The sequence below is a fragment of the Pecten maximus genome, chromosome 2 (assembly GCF_902652985.1).
Source record: "Pecten maximus chromosome 2, xPecMax1.1, whole genome shotgun sequence".
Taxonomy (NCBI): Eukaryota; Metazoa; Mollusca; class Bivalvia; order Pectinida; family Pectinidae; genus Pecten; species Pecten maximus.
The window spans coordinates 16,281,138-16,301,466 of record NC_047016.1 but is presented as its reverse complement, the minus strand read 5'-3'; the positions used below and the strand labels follow the sequence as shown (position 1 = coordinate 16,301,466).

The window sequence follows — 20,329 nt, the reverse complement described above, 5'->3', positions numbered from 1 at the left end:
AGACACCTGTCCTCATATAACCTTGGCTGTTGGTGTCCCCCTAGACACCCGTCCTCATATAACCTTGGCTGTTCCCGTCCCCCTAGACACCTGTCCTCATATAACCTTGGCTGTTCCCGTCCCCCTAGACACCCGTCCTCATATAACCTTGGCTGTTTGCGTCCCCCTAGACACCTGTCCTCATATAACCTTGGCTGTTCCCGTCCCCCTAGACACCTGTCCTCATATAACCTTGGCTGTTCCCGTCCCCCTAGACACCTGTCCTCATATAACCTTGGCTGTCCCCGTCCCCCTAGACACCCGTCCTCATATAACCTTGGCTGTTCCCTTCCCCACTTTGTTGGGAAAAACTTTAAACCCCGTTCAAACATATCAAAGTCCCATACTAAAATATTTGATGTCAAAATAATATTAGAAGTAAATTAGATTTGCATTACCCGGAATTAATCGAATTCCATCTAAACGCATCAAAATCATAGAAAAGTAACATAGAGAAAAGGTCTAAGTGATTTTACATTTATGTTATCATACATGGCACACGTAACATTTAATCCTGCATAAGTCCATGCTTGTTTACAGGAATGCTGAGAGTGGTGATGTTGACTGCTCTCTTGATATCCTGATACACTTGTAAAGTGTATACACGGGCCTCGGGACAGGCATATAAGTAGCTAACTAGTATCACTAGCCTACTCAACACTTCACACTCTTGATACATTCGGAGCTACTGCAGCAGGATGGACTGATCACGTGAAAAACAAGATGACCAAATATTATAGTGTTAGAACATATCGTTATGGCCATTCAGTGTGGTATTGTTTTCCTTAGTGATTACGGATTTCTCTACCAAGCTGAACATCAATAGAGATTTCTCCGTCACGTCAGCTGAACATCAATAGAGATTTCTCCGTCACGTCAGCTGGACACCAATAGAGATTTCTCCGCTACATCAGCTGAACATCAATAGAGATATCTCCGTCACGTCAGCTGAACATCAATAGAGATCTCTCCGTCACGTAAGCTGAACATCAATAGAGATTTCTCCGTCACGTCAGCTGGACATCAATAGAGATTTCTCCGCTACATCAGCTGAACATCAATAGAGATATCTCCGTCACGTCAGCTGAACATCAATAGAGATCTCTCCGTCACGTAAGCTGAACATCAATAGAGATTTCTCCGTCACGTCAGCTGGACATCAATAGAGATATCTCCGCTACATCAGCTGAACATCAATAGAGATATCTCCGCTACATCAGCTGAACATCAATAGAGATCTATCAGCCCCACCAGCTTAACATCAGCTGAACGTCAGTGAAAATCTCTCCGTCACGTCAGCTGGACATCAATAGAGATCTCTCCGTCACGTCAGCTGGACATCAATAGAGATTTCTCCGTCACGTCAGCTGAACATCAATAGAGATATCTCCGTCACGTCAGCTGGACATCAATAGAGATATCTCCGTCACGTCAGCTGTACATCAATAGAGATCTCTCCGTCACGTCAGCTGTACATCAATAGAGATCTATCAGCCCCACCAGCTTAACCTCATCGGAGATCTCCCAGCCACACCGACTGAACATCAGTAGAGATCTTCCCAGCCACAACAAAAGAATTTCAGTAGAGATCACCAGCCTCACCTACTGAACATCAGTAGACACACCTACAGAACATCAATAGACACACCTACTGAACATCAATAGAGATATCTCAGCCACATCGACCAAACATCATTGGCATATCCTCGTTATATTACAATACCATATGAACAATATAAATAACACCTTTTATCGGTTTCGAACTAACTGTGCAAGTTTGTCTAAGGGAGATAAATGAAGATGGTGTACGTACAATCAATACTCTGTTGTATTTTAGCTGTGATTCTTTACGTGTCGGAAGCAGTCACACTTAGGCCTGGGTAAGTACTACATCACTATTATATATATATATAGAAAGGTAGATTCATAGCATATGCTATATCCATAGCTAAAGTTATATTTCTAGGTGTTATCAATTCGTGTGTCTTTACAAACCTTATCTGCCATAGCGATCGATATAAGAACACTCCTTATCTAACATAACGGTCGTTATAGTAACACTCCTTATCTAACATAACGGTCGTTATAGTAACACTCCTTATCTAACATATCTAACATAACGGTCGTTATAGTAACACTCCTTATCTAACATAACGGTCGTTATAGTAACACTCCTTATCTAACATAACGGTCGTTATAGTAACACTCCTTATCTAACATAACAGTCGTTATAGTAACACTCCTTATCTAACATAACGGTCGTTATAGTAACACTCCTTATCTAACATAACGGTCGTTATAGTAACACTCCTTATCTAACATAACGGTCGTTATAGTAACACTCCTTATCTAACATAACAGTCGTTATAGTAACACTCCTTATCTAACATAACGGTCGTTATAGTAACACTCCTTATCTAACATAATGGTCGTTATAGTAACACTCCTTATCTAACATAACGGTCGTTATAGTAACACTCCTTATCTAACATAACGGTCGTTATAGTAACACTCCTTATCTAACATAACGGTCGTTATAGTAACACTCCTTATCTAACATAACGGTCGTTATAGTAACACTCCTTATCTAACATAACGGTCGTTATAGTAACACTCCTTATCTAACATAACGGTCGTTATAGTAACACTCCTTATCTAACATAACGGTCGTTATAAGAACACTCTTTATCTACCACTGCGGTTATTATAGAAACAATTCTTATCTAACACAAATGTTTTCATAGAAACAATCCTTATATAACTTTAAGGTTGTAATAAAAGTAATTTTTACATTTGTATCTCACAGGCTAGCAATGGCTACCAATATCAGGAACTGCCAAGGGCGATAACTCTAATTGCAATTATGGAAAATAATTACCAAACCAAGGAACGTAATCGTACAGGATAAATCCAACTATATTGCTACCTAACATCAAATTACCAATACAAAAAATAACAAGTAGTCTTCATTATGATAAATTAAATTATATTCTAGGAATAATTTTTATTATTGTAAGAACAATCCTTATTTTCTACCATAGCGGTTGCGCCTCGGGGACACCAGGTCGTGTTGTTCGTGTTATTGAGGTGTCATTCAGTTTCCTTTGTTTTATTGGCTCTGTGAATTGACCTCACCGGAGTTTATCATTTACAATTTCAATCGTGTATTGTTTTATTTTTCCCCAGTAGACGGTGAGTTGGTTTGAACTGGTAGAGTGTTTGACACGGTTTATGTCGTCCTTTAACGATTTTAATCAAACATATTGATAAAACGCGTCAGTCTTTTTACTGTGTGTAAATGTGAATTACTTAGAAATATAGGTTGTTAACATGTAATTCGAAATCGTGAATTTGATCCAGGAAGAAGATTTTGATTCTTCTAAAGGATTACGTAGTATATATATATACGGGGCCGCGATGGCCGAGTGGTTAAGGTGTCCCCGACACTTTATCACCAACCCTCCACCTCGGGTTGCGAGTTCGAAACCCACGTGGTGCAGTTGCCTTGTATTGATCATAGGCTGGTGGTTTTTCTCCGAGTACTCCAGCTTTCTTTCACCTCGAAAACCAGGCACGTCCTTAAATTACCCTGGCTATTTATAGGATGTTAAACAAATTAACCAATATATATATGCCATTTGCGATTCATCATGTTAATCTAAATTGGATGTAGAAAATATGATAGCACAAAGTATACCGAAAAAATCATAGTTAATAAACATACTGCGTATTAACACTCCAGCAGAACATCAGCAATTGATACAAAAATCAATAGGAGACGAGAAGTCATCGTCGTCAGCGTCGTCATCACTATAAACAGCAACAGTAGCAAATTGATATCATTTACAAAAAAAAAACATAGACCGGCCGCAGTTGCGGAAACAGGTGTCTCATGGTTGTTTTGAAATCTAACGTGTTTCCTTTCAAATAACAATACAGCTCATTACGTCCCACTCAAACAGTGATCTGGAATGATTAAAGTATCATCTATACTATCTGTTTAAGTATATAGTAGACGTCTTAATCAGACCAGTGATTACAGAGATACCCACACCATCTACGGCCTGTCAACATCAAGAGAGACAGCTCTCACAATGAATCCTTAATGACAAGTAGGGGCAGATAACCTTTACAATGATCCTTAATTGACAACTAGTAACAGACAGCTCTCACAATAAATCTTATGTGACAACTAGCGAGAGACAACTCTCACAATAAATCGTATATGACAACTAGTGACAGACAACTCTCACAATAAATATTATGTGACATCTAGTGACAGACAACTCTCACAATGAATCCTTAATGACAACTAGTGACAGACAACTCTCACAATAAATCTTATATGACATCTAGTGACAGACAACTCTCACAATAAATCTTTTGTGACATCTAGTGACAGACACCTCTCACAATGAATCCTTAATGACAACTAGTGACAGACAACTCTCACAATAAATCTTATATGACAACTAGTGACAGACAACTCTCACAATAAATCTTATGTGACAACTAGTGACAGACAACTCTCACAATAAATCTTATATGACAACTAGTGACAGATAACTCTCACAATAAATCTTATATGACAACTAGTGACAGATAACTCTTACGATAAATCTTATATGACAACTAGTGACAGATAACTCTTACGATAAATCTTATATGACAACTAGTGACAGACAACTCTCACAATAAATCTTATGTGACAACTAGTGACAGATAACTCTCACAATAAATCTTATGTGACAACTAGTGACAGACAGCTCTCACAATAAATCTTATATGACAACTAGTGACAGACAACTCTCACAATAAATCTTATATGACAACTAGTGACAGACAACTCTCACAATAAATCTTATGTGACATCTAGTGACAGACAACTCTCACAATGAATCTTTTGTGACATCTAGTGACAGACAACTCTCACAATAAATCTTATATGACAACTAGTGACAGACAACTCTCACAATAAATCTTATATGACAACTAGTGACAGACAACTCTCACAATAAATCTTATGTGACAACTAGTGACAGACAACTCTCACAATAAATCTTATGTGACAACTAGTGACAGACAGCTCTCACAATAAATCTTATATGACAACTAGTGACAGACAGCTCTCACAATAAATCTTATATGACAACTAGTGACAGACAGCTCTCACAATAAATCTTATATGACAACTAGTGACAGACAGCTCTCACAATAAATCTTATATCACAACTAGTAACAGACAACTCTCACAATAAATCTTTTGTGACAACTAGTGACAGACAACTCTCACAATAAATCTTATATGACAACTAGTAACAGAAAGCTCTCACAATAAATCTTATGTGACAACTAGCGAGAGACAACTCTTACAATAAATCTTTTGTGACAACTAGTGAAAGATAACTCTCACAATGAATCCTTAATGACAACTAGTGACATATAACTGTTACATTGAATCTTATTTGACAACTAGGAACACAATTCAAACACTCACAATTACTCTTATACGTGTATGACAGCTTAAGACTTTTATTCAGAATGGATCTGGTATGAAAACTAGGGACAGATAACTCTAATTCTTTTAAGTTCTTGTTAATGACAAGTTGTTTATAGTCAGGTGTAATTTAAACTGTGATGTTAGTATGGTTATTTAGCCTCACTTATCCAACAAAAATCTGGAGAGCTCTATAGCATCCCGGCAATTAGATCTGTGTTGGTCCAACTGAGTTACTATTTTTAGATATGTCAATTAGCTGCTGTTTATTTTAAGCTAATAAATGCGCCGCTCAAAACCAATCGGTAATGATCATTCTGGCGATAGATACTTCTAGTTTTCCTCGGCTATATTTAGGTACTGTATATAAAGGATTCATGCCTTGGGTTACTATCTTAATGACTTATGATATCTATTTATTTTGAATGTAGTCAGTACAATTCATCTTTGTTCGATGTTTTGTATATTTTGTTTTACTTCAGTTAAAACTATTTAAGAATTCGTATTGTTTCAGTTCTGTTCAGCTTGTTTACTTTATCTTTTGTACAGACTTACATGTAACAATGTTTCCGGCACATTTTTGTTGACCTTTCCCACCTGTACAGTCGCTCACATGTCAGTCGACACCAGCCCAGCTTAGATGTATGGACCACAAAAGTCCAATAATCAGTTAGGATGGACAGGCGGAAGTTGATCGTATATCCATACAGGTCCATAATCATAGGCTAAAATATATTTGAGATAATACACAGTGTAGATAGATATAAAATGACCATGATCACACACAATGTGATTACAAAAGGAGCATGGATATACAACTCAATCGACCTGTGATATTAACCTATATACCGATAAACCTTTAACCGACTTAAAATAGGCTAAAATATACATCTAAAGCCATTTGAGGTGGGTTTTTTTTATTTAAATGAAAATACAAAAACCTCCTTAACGGAATGATACCAGCCATGTATTCCGTGTAACAAAGCAATTATGGATACTTCGTAAATTAAAATTTAAATGACAAGCATAAATACTTCGTAATTAGTTAAACTTTAAATCGCAAGCATTGTTACTCCGTAAGTTAAAATTTAAATCGCAAGCACGGGTACTACGTAAGTTAAAATTTAAATCGAATTAAAGCATGGATATTTCGTAAGTTAAAATCTAAACCGTAAGCATGGATACTTAGTAAGTTAAAATTTATATCGCAAGCACGTATGCTTAAGAACAATTAATCCGCCAGACATACGATATAACCTGTCTTACTTGAGTATTTCAGACTGAAGAAGTTCGTATCGTCACCAGTCTGATGTCTTTTGCTTTAAAACTTCAACTTTTCTATAAAATATACAACATGACTCCCTCTTACCTGACAGACCTTCTACCACCACTTGTTTAGCTCCATACAAGTAGAGGAGCTCTGGAAACTCTTCCATTCCGTTTATAAACTTCTCTTAACTTCTTTATCTACTGTAAGACTACGGAATGACCTTGGTGCTAATACTCAAGGTCAAGTTCTTTATTAACTTTGAGTCTTCCGACTCATCAGTATCCTATACATACACAATATACAAATTTTACATAACATTGACAACATCAAAAACAAATCAAAAACAAAAAACCCACACAAATTCGTGCCAGAGACAATATCCTCGGACAGCATAACTATGTTAAAGAAATTATTTTGACATTTGACATGTACTAAAACTACGAATTCATTTAGGAGTTAAATGTTTAATTAACCTAACTCAGATGTAAAGGCAGTACTTAAAACGATGAGCCCTTGTATGTGAATCTTATTGACTCCCCTCCCATGAAGATATCCTAATGTCAATATTATTGACTCCCCTCCCATGAAGATATCCTAAAGTCAATCTTATTGACTCTCCTCCCATGAAGATATCCTAATGTCAATCTTATTGACTCCCCTCCCACGAAGATACTCAATACCTCTGAATTTAGATTCCAAGAATCTCTTGCAAAAGGTTTCGATACGTAATCCATATTTTCATTAAGTATACGAATTCATCAATCATATTTCAAACGAGCTGTATACTGGTTCAATAAGGAAGTAACTCTCAAACACTTGTATTCAACACATATTCCAGGTTCTTGTCTGTGTTACGAAACGCGCTTCGCGAGACACGTACATGCACGTGCATCATACACAAAATACATCGCACGTGTCTTTGATGTCGGGTTATGGTTTGATAAATATTTGGCCTGAGAGCAATCTTTCCCGGCTAGTATAAATAGATATGAGCGTCCTTTTAGCGACTGATAAGAAGATTGATGAATGTTTCCTTCATTACGGAACGTGTCTGTTTTCTCGGTCGTAATGAAGCTGTGACAGTGACACGGTCGACTTCACGTCACGTGATACTCAGATAGCCTATGGCACTTGTCAATTCTAAATCTTCAATAATTACAAGAACAAGAAATCAAACCTGAAGAATTCGAACTGTTCTCGTGTAATGACCTATCCGTGTTTGGTACAGCAGGCATACTTACAGGAAACAGAGATGAGATTGGTTAGAGAGATTAGCTGATTAAATCAGATGAAACATCATCCAATTGAAAGATCAGAATCAAAAACAAGTTTACTAGATTTTTTTTATTATTACATGTATCATTTTTTTTATTTTTGTAATTACGTTCGTTTCTCGTACTTAAACTCTTTTGGTTAAAACAGAGTAAGATACAGAACGAAACTAAGGCTTTTAGACTATCATCTACAGTTTTAGACTATCGTCTACAGTTTTAGACTATCATCTACATTTTTAGATTATCATCTACAGTTTTAGACTATCATCTACAGTTATAGACTATCATCTACAGTTATAGACTATCATCTACAGTTTTAGACTATCATCTACAGTTTTAGACTATCATCTACAGTTTTAGACTATCATCTACAGTTATAGACTATCATCTACAGTTATAGACTATCATCTACAGTTATAGGCTATCATCTACAGTTTTAGACTATCATCTACAGTTTTAGACTATCATCTACAGTTTTAGACTATCATCTACAGTTTTAGACTATCATCTACAGTTATAGACTATCATCTACAGTTATAGACTATCATCTACAGTTATAGACTATCATCTACAGTTATAGGCTATCATCTACAGTTTTAGACTATCATCTACAGTTTTAGACTATCATCTACATTTTTAGACTATCATCTACAGTTATAGGCTATCATCTACAGTTTTAGACTATCGTCTACAGTTTTAGACTATCATCCACAGTTTTAGACTATCATCTACAGTTTTAGACTATCATCTACAGTTTTAGACTATCATCCACAGTTTTAGACTATCGTCTACAGTTTTAGACTATCATCTACAGTTTTAGACTATCATCTACAGTTATAGGCTATCATCTACAGTTATAGACTATCATCTACAGTTATAGACTATCATCTACATTTTTAGACTATCATCTACAGTTATAGACTATCATCTACAGTTTTAGACTATCATCTACATTTTTAGACTATCATCTACAGTTTTAGACTATCATCTACAGTTATAGGCTATCATCTACAGTTTTAGACTATCATCTACATTTTTAGATTATCATCTACAGTTTTAGGCTATCATCTACAGTTATAGACTATCATCTACAGTTTTAGACTATCATCTACAGTTTTAGACTATCATCTACAGTTTTAGACAGAATGAAATATAATATTAGATGATAAATTTTATAAGGCACTGCATGCTTCCAATCAACATTAAGGACATACTTTTCGGCACCGTGTGTGTCACAAACTTAGTTCCCATGTGAATAAGAAGAGTGAATGGCCATCTTGTCCATACATAAAGCCCCTTAATAAATGCTGTGCATTTTTATGCCATATAGCACCCCTTTGATAACAGCGACGGTTCCCAAACACTGCCTGACAAACTGGCACACTCGTGCATGCACGTGTGATTAATTGCAGAGTAAAAAAAACATGCCGATTTATGCGCGTGTCAAACCTGTACCGTGTGACCGACAAGTTTGAGCGTATTTCAACTTATTGTACTCGATCTCAAGGTGTAGTAATATAAGGCCATTGACTCATTCAAACTTGTGTTATTTTTGTTTTTCATTTTTTAAGTGACAAAACAGAAAAAAGACAGTAACATAACCTTGTTATTGAATTTAACGAAATTGTGGTATTACTATTACCCTGTTGCGATTTAAGAAGTGCCAGTTTACGCTCCTCGCGCAGAAGAATAAAAGTTACGGCGAATCGTGGTGAATATTACGGAGTATATAAAGAGGAATGATTTTTGCCGATATTTCCACTACATGATAGGTAATTTGAATTATATATACCTCCAACGGTGGGTAGACGCAGAGCTTTATATCATTATTTTGTTATTTCAAAGGTGAGTTCAGTTTACTACACTCCCATCCTACCTATTTATGGTACACATAATCACCATTAACAAACTAAAGACAATAACTGTATGAACATGACTTACCACAGAAATAACCATTGCACCAAACAAGTCGATCGTGGTCACAATAAATATCATGACTGAATTTAAAAACAGTCATTTCCCACGCAAAGTTCCGTTTGACATTGAAAATGTAGGTAATTTTCAGAATACAACAAACGTTACTGGTATTTTTTCACAACTCTGCTCTGCGTTTCTACATTTCACAAGTAGATAATTTATAGCAAAGATAGGCTACTATAGAAGCTTGGCAAGCCTACACAGAATGTTAATGAACCCTGGGCCTAACGGTAAACGGTAAACCTCCGAGTCACCATTGTGTGACAGAAACCAAACATATAACATATTTAAAAACTGTTGATATCGTTCCATCTTTTTTTCTTTATTATAATGTTTACTTTTGTTATTTGCACGACTGCAATGAAATCTCTGTAAACGATAATAATTGTATATTGGCTCACAATCCAGACTTCTATAGCTTCGCTGTACATGTGAGTTTAAGATAGTTTTCGTATGTCTCCATGTTGGCAAGCTAAATAGAAAAAAAATGTGACAGGATACTCTATTGCACAGCCTTGAGATTTCAGCCTAAAACAGCGATTATAACGCACATTAATCTTCAAGTACCGAGCTCATGCTAAAAGTTTCCGTTGGACAACACATGTTGTGACATAATGTGAATTTGAAATCCTTTTGATAGACTTGTCATATGGAAACCAGTGTTTCTTCAGACTAAATCCCAGGAAATGCTAGTATTATAGGCATGCTCTAAAGAGTAAAAAATATTCCTGACATGTTTATGACACTGATTTTCTGAAAATATTATACGACAATAAATCATCAAGTTTCTTTGAAGCAACAGCTGAAGTAGAGCAGACTTCACCTTATTTATGTTGTTTTATAACCTGTTATATTAGTGTGTCATCGTGTATCGCACAAATGTCTGAAACATAACTGAGGAGACCATGAAATAGAACTGAGGAGACCATGAAATAGAACTAAGGAGACCCTGAGACAGAACTGAGGAGACTCTGAAACAGAACTGAGGAGACTCTGAAACAGAACTGAGGAGACTCTGAAACAGAACTGAGGAGACTCTGAAACAGAACTGAGGAGACCCTGAAACAGAACTGAGGAGATTCTATAACAGAACTGAGGAGACCCTGAAACAGAACTGAGGAGACTATAACAGAACTGAGGAGACTCTATAACAGAACTGAGGAGACTCTATAACAGAACTGAGGAGACTCTGAAACAGAACTGAGGAGACTCTATAACATAACTGAGGAGACCCTGAAACAGAACTGAGGAGATTCTGAGACAGAACTGAGGAGACTCTGAAATAGAACTGAGGAGACCCTGAGACAGAACTGAGGAGACCCTGAGACAGAACTGAGGAGACCTTGAAACAGAACTAAGGAGACCCTGAGACAGAACTGAGGAGACCCTGAAACAGAACTGAGGAGACCCTGAGACAGAACTGAGGAGACCATGAAATAGAACTAAGGAGACTATAACAGAACTGAGGAGACCCTGAGACAGAACTGAGGAGACTCTGAAACAGAACTGAGGAGACCTTGAGACAGAACTGAGGAGACCTTGAGACAGAACTGAGGAGACTCTGAAACAGAACTGAGGAGACCCTGAGACAGAACTGAGGAGACCATGAAATAGAACTAGAGGAGAGCCCTGAGATAGAACTGAGGAGACTCTATAACAGAACTGAGGAGACCCTGAGACAGAACTGAGGAGACCCTGAAACAGAACTGAGGAGACCTTGAAACAGAACTGAGGAGACCCTGAGACAGAACTGAGGAGACCCTGAGACAGAACTGAGGAGACCTTGAAACAGAACTGAGGAGACCCTGAGACAGAACTGAGGAGACCCTGAGACAGAACTGAGGAGACCCTGAGACAGAACTGAGGAGACCATGAAATAGAACTGAGGAGACCCTGAAACAGAACTGAGGAGACTCTGAAACAGAACTGAGGAGACCCTGAAACAGAACTGAGGAGACTCTGAAACAGAACTGAGGAGACCATGAAACATAACTGAGGAGACCATGAAACAGAACTGAGGAGACCCTGAGACAGAACTGAGGAGACTCTGAAACAGAACTGAGGAGACCATGAAACAGAACTGAGGAGACCCTGAAACAGAACTGAGGAGACTCTGAAACAGAACTGAGGAGACTCTATAACAGAACTGAGGAGACTCTATAACAGAACTGAGGAGACTCTGAAACAGAACTGAGGAGACCATGAAATAGAACTGAGGAGACCCTGAAACAGAACTGAGGAGACTCTGAAACAGAACTGAGGAGACCATGAAACATAACTGAGGAGACCTTGAAACAGAACTGAGGAGACCCTGAGACAGAACTGAGGAGACTCTGAAACAGAACTGAGGAGACTATGAGACAGAACTGAGGAGACTCTATAACAGAACTGAGGAGACTCTGAAACAGAACTGAGGAGACCATGAAATAGAACTAAGGAGACCCTGAGACAGAACTGAGGAGACCCTGAGACAGAACTGAGGAGACCATGAAACAGAACTGAGGAGACCCTGAAACAGAACTGAGGAGACTCTGAAACAGAACTGAGGAGACCCTGAGACAGAACTGAGGAGACCCTGAGACAGAACTAAGGAGACCCTGAGACAGAACTGAGGAGACCATGAAATAGAACTGAGGAGACCCTGAGACAGAACTGAGGAGACCCTTAGACAGAACTGAGGAGACCCTGAAATAGAACTGAGGAGACCCTGAAACAGAACTAAGGAGACTCTGAAACAGAACTGAGGAGACCATGAGACAGAACTGAGGAGACCCTGAGACAGAACTGAGGAGACCATGAAATAGAACTGAGGAGACCATGAGACAGAACTGAGGAGACCCTGAGACAGAACTGAGGAGACCATGAAATAGAACTGAGGAGACCATGAGACAGAACTGAGGAGACCCTGAGACAGAACTGAGGAGACCCTGAGACAGAACTGAGGAGACCATGAAATAGAACTGAGGAGACCCTGAAATAGAACTAAGGAGACTCTGAAATAGAACTGAGGAGACCCTGAGACAGAACTGAGGAGACCCTGAGACAGAACTGAGGAGACCCTGAAACAGAACTGAGGAGACCATGAAATAGAACTGAGGAGACCCTGAAACAGAACTAAGGAGACTCTGAAACAGAACTGAGGAGACCATGAAATAGAACTAAGGAGACCCTGAGACAGAACTGAGGAGATTCTGAAACAGAACTGAGGAGACCACGAAATAGAACTAAGGAGACCCTGAGACAAAACTGAGGAGACTCTGAAACAGAACTGAGGAGACCATGAAATAGAACTAAGGAGACCCTGAAACAGAACTGAGGAGACCAGGAAACAGAACTGAGGAGACCCTGAGACAGAACTGAGGAGACCCTGAGACAGAACTGAGGAGACCATGAAATAGAACTAAGGAGACCCTGAAACAGAACTGAGGAGACCAGGAAACAGAACTGAGGAGACCAGGAAACAGAACTGAGGAGACCCTGAGACAGAGCTGAGGAGACCCTGAAACAGAACTGAGGAGACCCTGAAACAGAACTGAGGAGACCCTGAGACAGAACTGAGGAGACCCTGAAACAGAACTGAGGAGACCCTGAGACAGAACTGAGGAGACCCTGAAACAGAACTGAGGAGACCTTCAAACAGAACTGTGGAGACCTTCAAACAGAACTGAGGAGACCCTGAAACAGAACTGAGGAGACTCTATAACAGAACTGAGGAGACCTTCAAACAGAACTCAGGAGACCTTCAAACAGAACTCAGGGGACCTTCAAACAGAACTGAGGAGACCCTGAAACCAAACTGAGGAGACTCTTTAACAGAACTCAGGAGACCTTCAAACAGAACTGTGGAGACCTTCAAACAGAACTGAGGAAACTCTGAAACAGAACTGAGGAGACCTTCAAACAGAACTGAGGAGACTATGAGACAGAACTGAGGAGACCCTGAAACAGAACTGAGGAGACCTTCAAACAGAACTGAGGAGACCCTGAAACAGAACTGAGGAAGCCCAGAAATAGAACTGAGGAAGTCCTAAAACAGAACTGAGGAGACCCTGAAACAGAACTGAGGAGACTCTAAAACAGAACTGAGGAGACCTTCAAACAGAACTGAGGAGACTCTATAACAGAACTGAGGAGACCCTGAAACAGAACTGAGGAGACCTTCAAACAGAACTGAGGAGACCTTCAAACAGAACTGTGGAGACCTTCAAACAGAACTGAGGAGACCCTGAAACAGAACTGAGGAAGCCCAGAAATAGAACTGAGGAAGCCCTAAAATAGAACTGAGGAAGTCCTAAAACAGAACTGAGGAGACCCTGAAACAGAACTGAGGAGACTCTAAAACAGAACTGAGGAGACCCTGAAACAGAACTGAGGAGACCTTCAAACAGAACTGAGGAGACCATGAGACAGAACTGAGGAAGCCCAGAAATAGAACTGAGGAAGCCCTAAAATAGAACTGAGGAAGCCCTAAAATAGAACTGAGGAAGTGCTAAAAATAGAACTGAGGAAGCCCAGAAATAGAACTGAGGAAGTCCTAAAATAGAACTGAGGAAGCCCAGAAATAGAACTGAGGAAGTCCTAAAATAGAACTGAGGAAGCCCAGAAATAGAACTGAGGAAGCCCAGAAATAGAACTGAGGAAATCCTAAAATAGAACTGAGGAAGCCCTAAAATAGAACTGAGGAAGTCCTAAAACAGAACTGAGGAGACCCTGAAACAGAACTGAGGAGACTCTAAAACAGAACTGAGGAGACCTTCAAACAGAACTGAGGAGACTCTATAACAGAACTGAGGAGACCCTGAAACAGAACTGAGGAGACCTTCAAACAGAACTGAGGAGACCTTCAAACAGAACTGAGGAGACCTTCAAACAGAACTGAGGAGACCCTGAAACAGAACTGAGGAAGCCCAGAAATAGAACTGAGGAAGCCCTAAAATAGAACTGAGGAAGTCCTAAAACAGAACTGAGGAGACCCTGAAACAGAACTGAGGAGACTCTAAAACAGAACTGAGGAGACCCTGAAACAGAACTGAGGAGACTCTAAAACAGAACTGAGGAGACCCTGAAACAGAACTGAGGAGACCATGAGACAGAACTGAGGAGACCTTCAAACAGAACTGAGGAGACCCTGAAACAGAACTGAGGAGACCTTCAAACAGAACTGAGGAGACCATGAGACAGAACTGAGGAAGCCCAGAAATGGAACTGAGGAAGCCCTAAAATAGAACTGAGGAAGCCCTAAAATAGAACTGAAGAAGTCCTAAAAATAGAACTGAGGAAGCCCAGAAATAGAACTGAGGAAGTCCTAAAATAGAACTGAGGAAGCCCAGAAATAGAACTGAGGAAGTCCTAAAATAGAACTGAGGAAGCCCAGAAATAGAACTGAGGAAATCCTAAAATAGAACTGAGGAAGCCCTAAAATAGAACTGAGGAAGTCCTAAAAATAGAACTGAGGAAGCCCAGAAATAGAACTGAGGAAGTCCTAAAATAGAACTGAGGAAGCCCTAAAACAGACGAGATACTTGTATAATGAGAAGAACTGAAGTAACACATATAACCACTGTGATAATAAAGTACCGCGCGTGGCGACCAATATAGTGTCTTTGGTACATAAATAGTAGGTTATGATGGTGTCTGGAAATCCAGATAATTATGACGAATTTCGATGGCGAGTCCGTTAACAGAATATGAACTAGTGAGGGACAGTATCGATACACCTTGGATAGATGTCAGGATATGTCACTGATGAAAGAGGTCGTAAAACAAAATGTATTGCTTACTATACACCAGTATATAAATATGATATTTGGCGAGTCCCTATTAATTTCAATTTTAGCTCACTTTATGATAACACTAGTATACTTTCAACACCATAATACGAACTGTTCCGTTTAAAGTGGCATGTATCACAGAAAAAAAACGACAATAAAAAACAAGGTTTTCTACGCTGTACGTGAATGCGTCATTTTCGTCGATTTCAGGCTGATCTGTGGTGCTGAGGACAACTTAGATATTGGAAAGTAATATCATGACCTTACCCTTCCAGATAGGCTTCGTTTTGCATATTTCATGGTCTTATAAACATTGATATTTTTGCTCTAGTTTAATCAGATTCACCAGGTTCCGAACTACGGGTCCTTCGCTATGCACCCCCTCTTTTTCTTTACTGGCTGTCTCCTGTAAAACTTTCTCTTTTCTTTCGATTTAGTTTTTTATTATGAGTTAGAATTTTCTTGTTGTTCTGAGCCGACTCAGCATTAAACAAACTAGAATGGTTCTCAAACATTACGCCATTGAAAGGATGTTACTGGAAAGAACAGTTGTCAAATTTCAGTTTCTCCATTATTTCAAGATCTCAATTTGGCAGTGAAATATATCTACATTTGTATGTCGCTCATTACGAACACCTTGTTTTGAAATACAATATTGTGATAGTTGAAACCTTTAGCGATACTATATTTTTATAGCGTAATAAAAAACTATTTAGGAACAAAGTGTTCTATCACCGTATTTAGGAACAGAGTGTTCTTTCGCTGTATTTAGGAACAGAGTGTTCTATCGCTGTATTTAGGAACAGAGTGTTCTATCGCTGTATTTAGGAACAGAGTGTTCTATCGCTGTATTTAGGAACAGAGTGTTCTATCGCTGTACGTAGGAACAGAGTGTTCTATCACTGTTTTGACATGCTTCACAACCAGTGACGGCGACAGTCCGACTGCAAAACAGCACTTCAAACCCGTCAGATGTAATGAGTTCTGATGTTCAGCTGCGAGTCCTCGTCAGCGTTTTTAACATGGAAACATTATCAAAAGGCATTTGTCGCATCCGCTGTCATCCATGTAAGATTGTGTTGTCGTATTTTGTAAATATTTTAGATGGACGCATGAATTAATTAAAATCGCATATACTTACAGCCCTTTCTATGTTTCAAATTTGTTTTTATGAAGCAGGCTTGCCATTCAGAGTCTGCTTGTATATCTGTGATGGCGACTACAGATAAGGAAGTCCGAGATGAACTAATTCAATTTAAGAATACCGTGTTAACTTAAGTGATCATTTTGTACATTTGTGTACGAAAATCTCAAATTCTCCATTCGCTCCTTGCTATGTGCTGAACGCAGTCCATTTTTTTTCTTCATTTCAAGTTGAGGAAATGATTAGGTATTCAACGAATTCACTTCAAATCAGGTTATCTTTAATCTTTAGATATATTAATTCGAGTAAATTCTTATGGATTCCGTTCCTTTAACTTGAACGCCTATTAGAGTGTACCAATATACCGTAATGTCCCCATATAAATACCGTAATGTCCCAATGTTAATACCGTAATGTCCCAATGTTAATACCATAATGTCCCATTGTTAATACCGTAATGTCCCCATATAAATACCGTAATGTCCCAATGTTAATACCGTAATGTCCCAATGTAAATACCGTAATGTCCCCATATAAATACCGTAATGTCCCAATGTTAATACCGTAATGTCCCAATGTTAATACCATAATGTCCCATTGTTAATACCGTAATGTCCCCATGTAAATACCGTAATGTCCCCATGTAAATACCGTAATGTCCCAATGTAAATACCGTAATGTCACCATGTAAATACCGTAATGTCCCAATGTAAATACCGTAATGTCCCAATGTAAATACCGTAATGTCTTCATATAAATACCGTAATGTCCCCAATGTAAATACCGTAATGTCTTCATATAAATACCGTAATGTCCCATTGTTAATACCGTAATGTCCCAATGTTAATACCGTAATATCCCCAATGTAAATACCGTAATGTCCCAATGTAAATACCGTAATGTCTTCATATAAATACCGTAATGTCCCAATGTAAATACCGTAATGTCTCCATATAAATACCGTAATGTCCCCATATAAATACCGTAATGTCACCATGTAAATACCGTAATGTCTCCATATAAATATCGTAATGTCCCCATATAATTACCGTAATGTCCCCATGTAATTACCGTAATGTCCCCATATAATTACCGTAATGTCCCAATGTAAATACCATAATGTCCCAATGTAAATACCGTAATGTCCCCATATAAATACCGTAATGTCTCCATATAAATACCGTAATGTCCCCATGTAAATACCGTAATGTCACCATGTAAATACCGTAATGTCCCAATGTAAATACCGTAATGTCCCAATGTAAATACCGTAATGTCCCCATATAAATACCGTAATGTCTCCATATAAATATCGTAATGTCACCATGTAAATACCGTAATGTCATCATGTAAATACCGTAATGTCCCCATATAATTACCGTAATGTCCCCATATAAATATCGTAATGTCCCCATGTAAATACCGTAATGTCACCATGTAACTACCGTAATGTCTCCATATAAATATCGTAATGTCCCCATGTAAATACCGTAATGTCCCAATGTAAATACCGTAATGTCCCAATGTAAATACCGTAATGTCCCCGTATAAATATCGTAATGTCCCCATATAATTACCGTAATGTCCCCATATAATTACCGTAATGCCCCAATGTAAATACCGTAATGTCTCCATATAAATACCGTAATGTCCCAATGTAAAAACCGTAATGTCACCATATAAATACCGTAATGTCACCATGTAAATACCGTAATGTCTTCATATAAATACCGTAATGTCCCAATGTAAATACCGTAATGTCTTCATATAAGTACCGTAATGTCCCCATGTAAATACCGTAATGTCTCCATATAAATACCGTAATGTCCCAATGTAAATACCGTAATGTCCCCATATAAATATCGTAATGTCCCAATGTTAATACCGCAATGTCTCCATATAAATATCGTAATGTCCCAATGTTAATACCGTAATGTCTCCATATAAATACCGTAATGTTCCCATATAAATACCGTAACGTCTCCATATAAATACCGTAATGTCTCCATATAAATACCGTAATGTCCCCATATAAATACTGTAATGTCCCCATGTAAATACCGTAATGTCCCAATGTAAATACCGTAATGTCACCATGTAAATACCGTAATGTCCCCATGTAAATACCGTAATGTCACCATGTAAATACCGTAATGTCCCCATGTAAATACCGTAATGTCCCCATGTAAATACCGTAATGTCACCATGTAAATACCGTAATGTCCCAATGTAAATACCGTAATGTCACCATGTAAATACCGTAATGTCCCCATGTAAATACCGTAATGTCCCCAATGTAAATACCGTAATGTCCCAATGTAAATATCGTAATGTCCCAATGTAAATACCGTAATGTCCCAATGTAAATACCGTAATGTACCAATGTAAATACCGTAATGTCCCAATGTTAATACCATAATGTCCCCATGTAAATACCGTAATGTCCCCATGTAAATACCGTAATGTCCCAATGTAAATACCGTAATGTCCCTATGTAAATACCGTAATGTCCCCATGTAAATACCGTAATGTCCCCCATGTAAATACCGTAATGTCCCAATGTTAATACCGTAATGTCCCAATGTTAATACCGTAATGTCCCAATGTTAATACCGTAATGTCCCACATGTAAATACCGTAATGTCTTCATATAAATACCGTAATGTCCCAATGTTAATACCGTAATGTCCCACATGTAAATACCGTAATGTCCTCATGTAAATACCGTAATGTCTCCATATAATTACCGTTATGTCCCTATGTAAATATCGTAATGTCCCCCATGTTAATACCGTAATGTCCCATTGTTAATACCGTAATGTCCCATTGTTAATACCGTAATGTCCCAATGTAAATACCGTAATGTCACCATGTAAATACTGTAATGTCCCTATGTAAATACCGTAATATCCATATGTAAATACCGTAATGTACCAATGTAAATACTGTAATGTCCCCATATAAATACCGTAATGTCCCCATGGTAATACCGTAATGTCCCAATGTAAATACCGTAATGTCCCAAAATAAAAACCGTAATGTCACCATGTAAATACCGTAATGTCTCCATGTAAACAAATGCATGTTTAAACTTTATTTAAGTTTTTTAGAATAACTATCGTTTACTGCCATCTGTACTTAATACCAACTTTCTTTATAAATATAGAGCATGCCTTCTCTATGAATGACAAAAGAAAAGGAATTTAATCTAACATAGAATAAACGAAGGAATGCTTAAGTAAAATTAGGATAATGCAGGAATTAAGCGTTTAGAGGAATATGATTTCCAGCACATTGCACGTGCGTTAAAGACAGGTTCCAGCTGCGATACTTCAACATCCAAAGGCAATGACCATA

At 38.3% G+C, this 20,329-nt stretch overlaps 1 protein-coding gene across 1 annotated transcript in view; it reads left to right on the top strand.

Annotated features, from left to right (window-relative positions):
* Window positions 1–723: 723 nt before the first annotated feature.
* LOC117319701 (epidermal growth factor-like protein 8) overlaps window positions 724–20,329 on the top strand; it is a 70,052-nt gene continuing 50,446 nt past the window's right edge. The window contains exon 1 of the mRNA XM_033874469.1: window positions 724–1,919. Coding sequence (XP_033730360.1) covers window positions 1,834–1,919 — 86 coding nt within the window. The 5' untranslated portion in view covers window positions 724–1,833. The remainder of the gene's footprint in view (window positions 1,920–20,329) is intronic.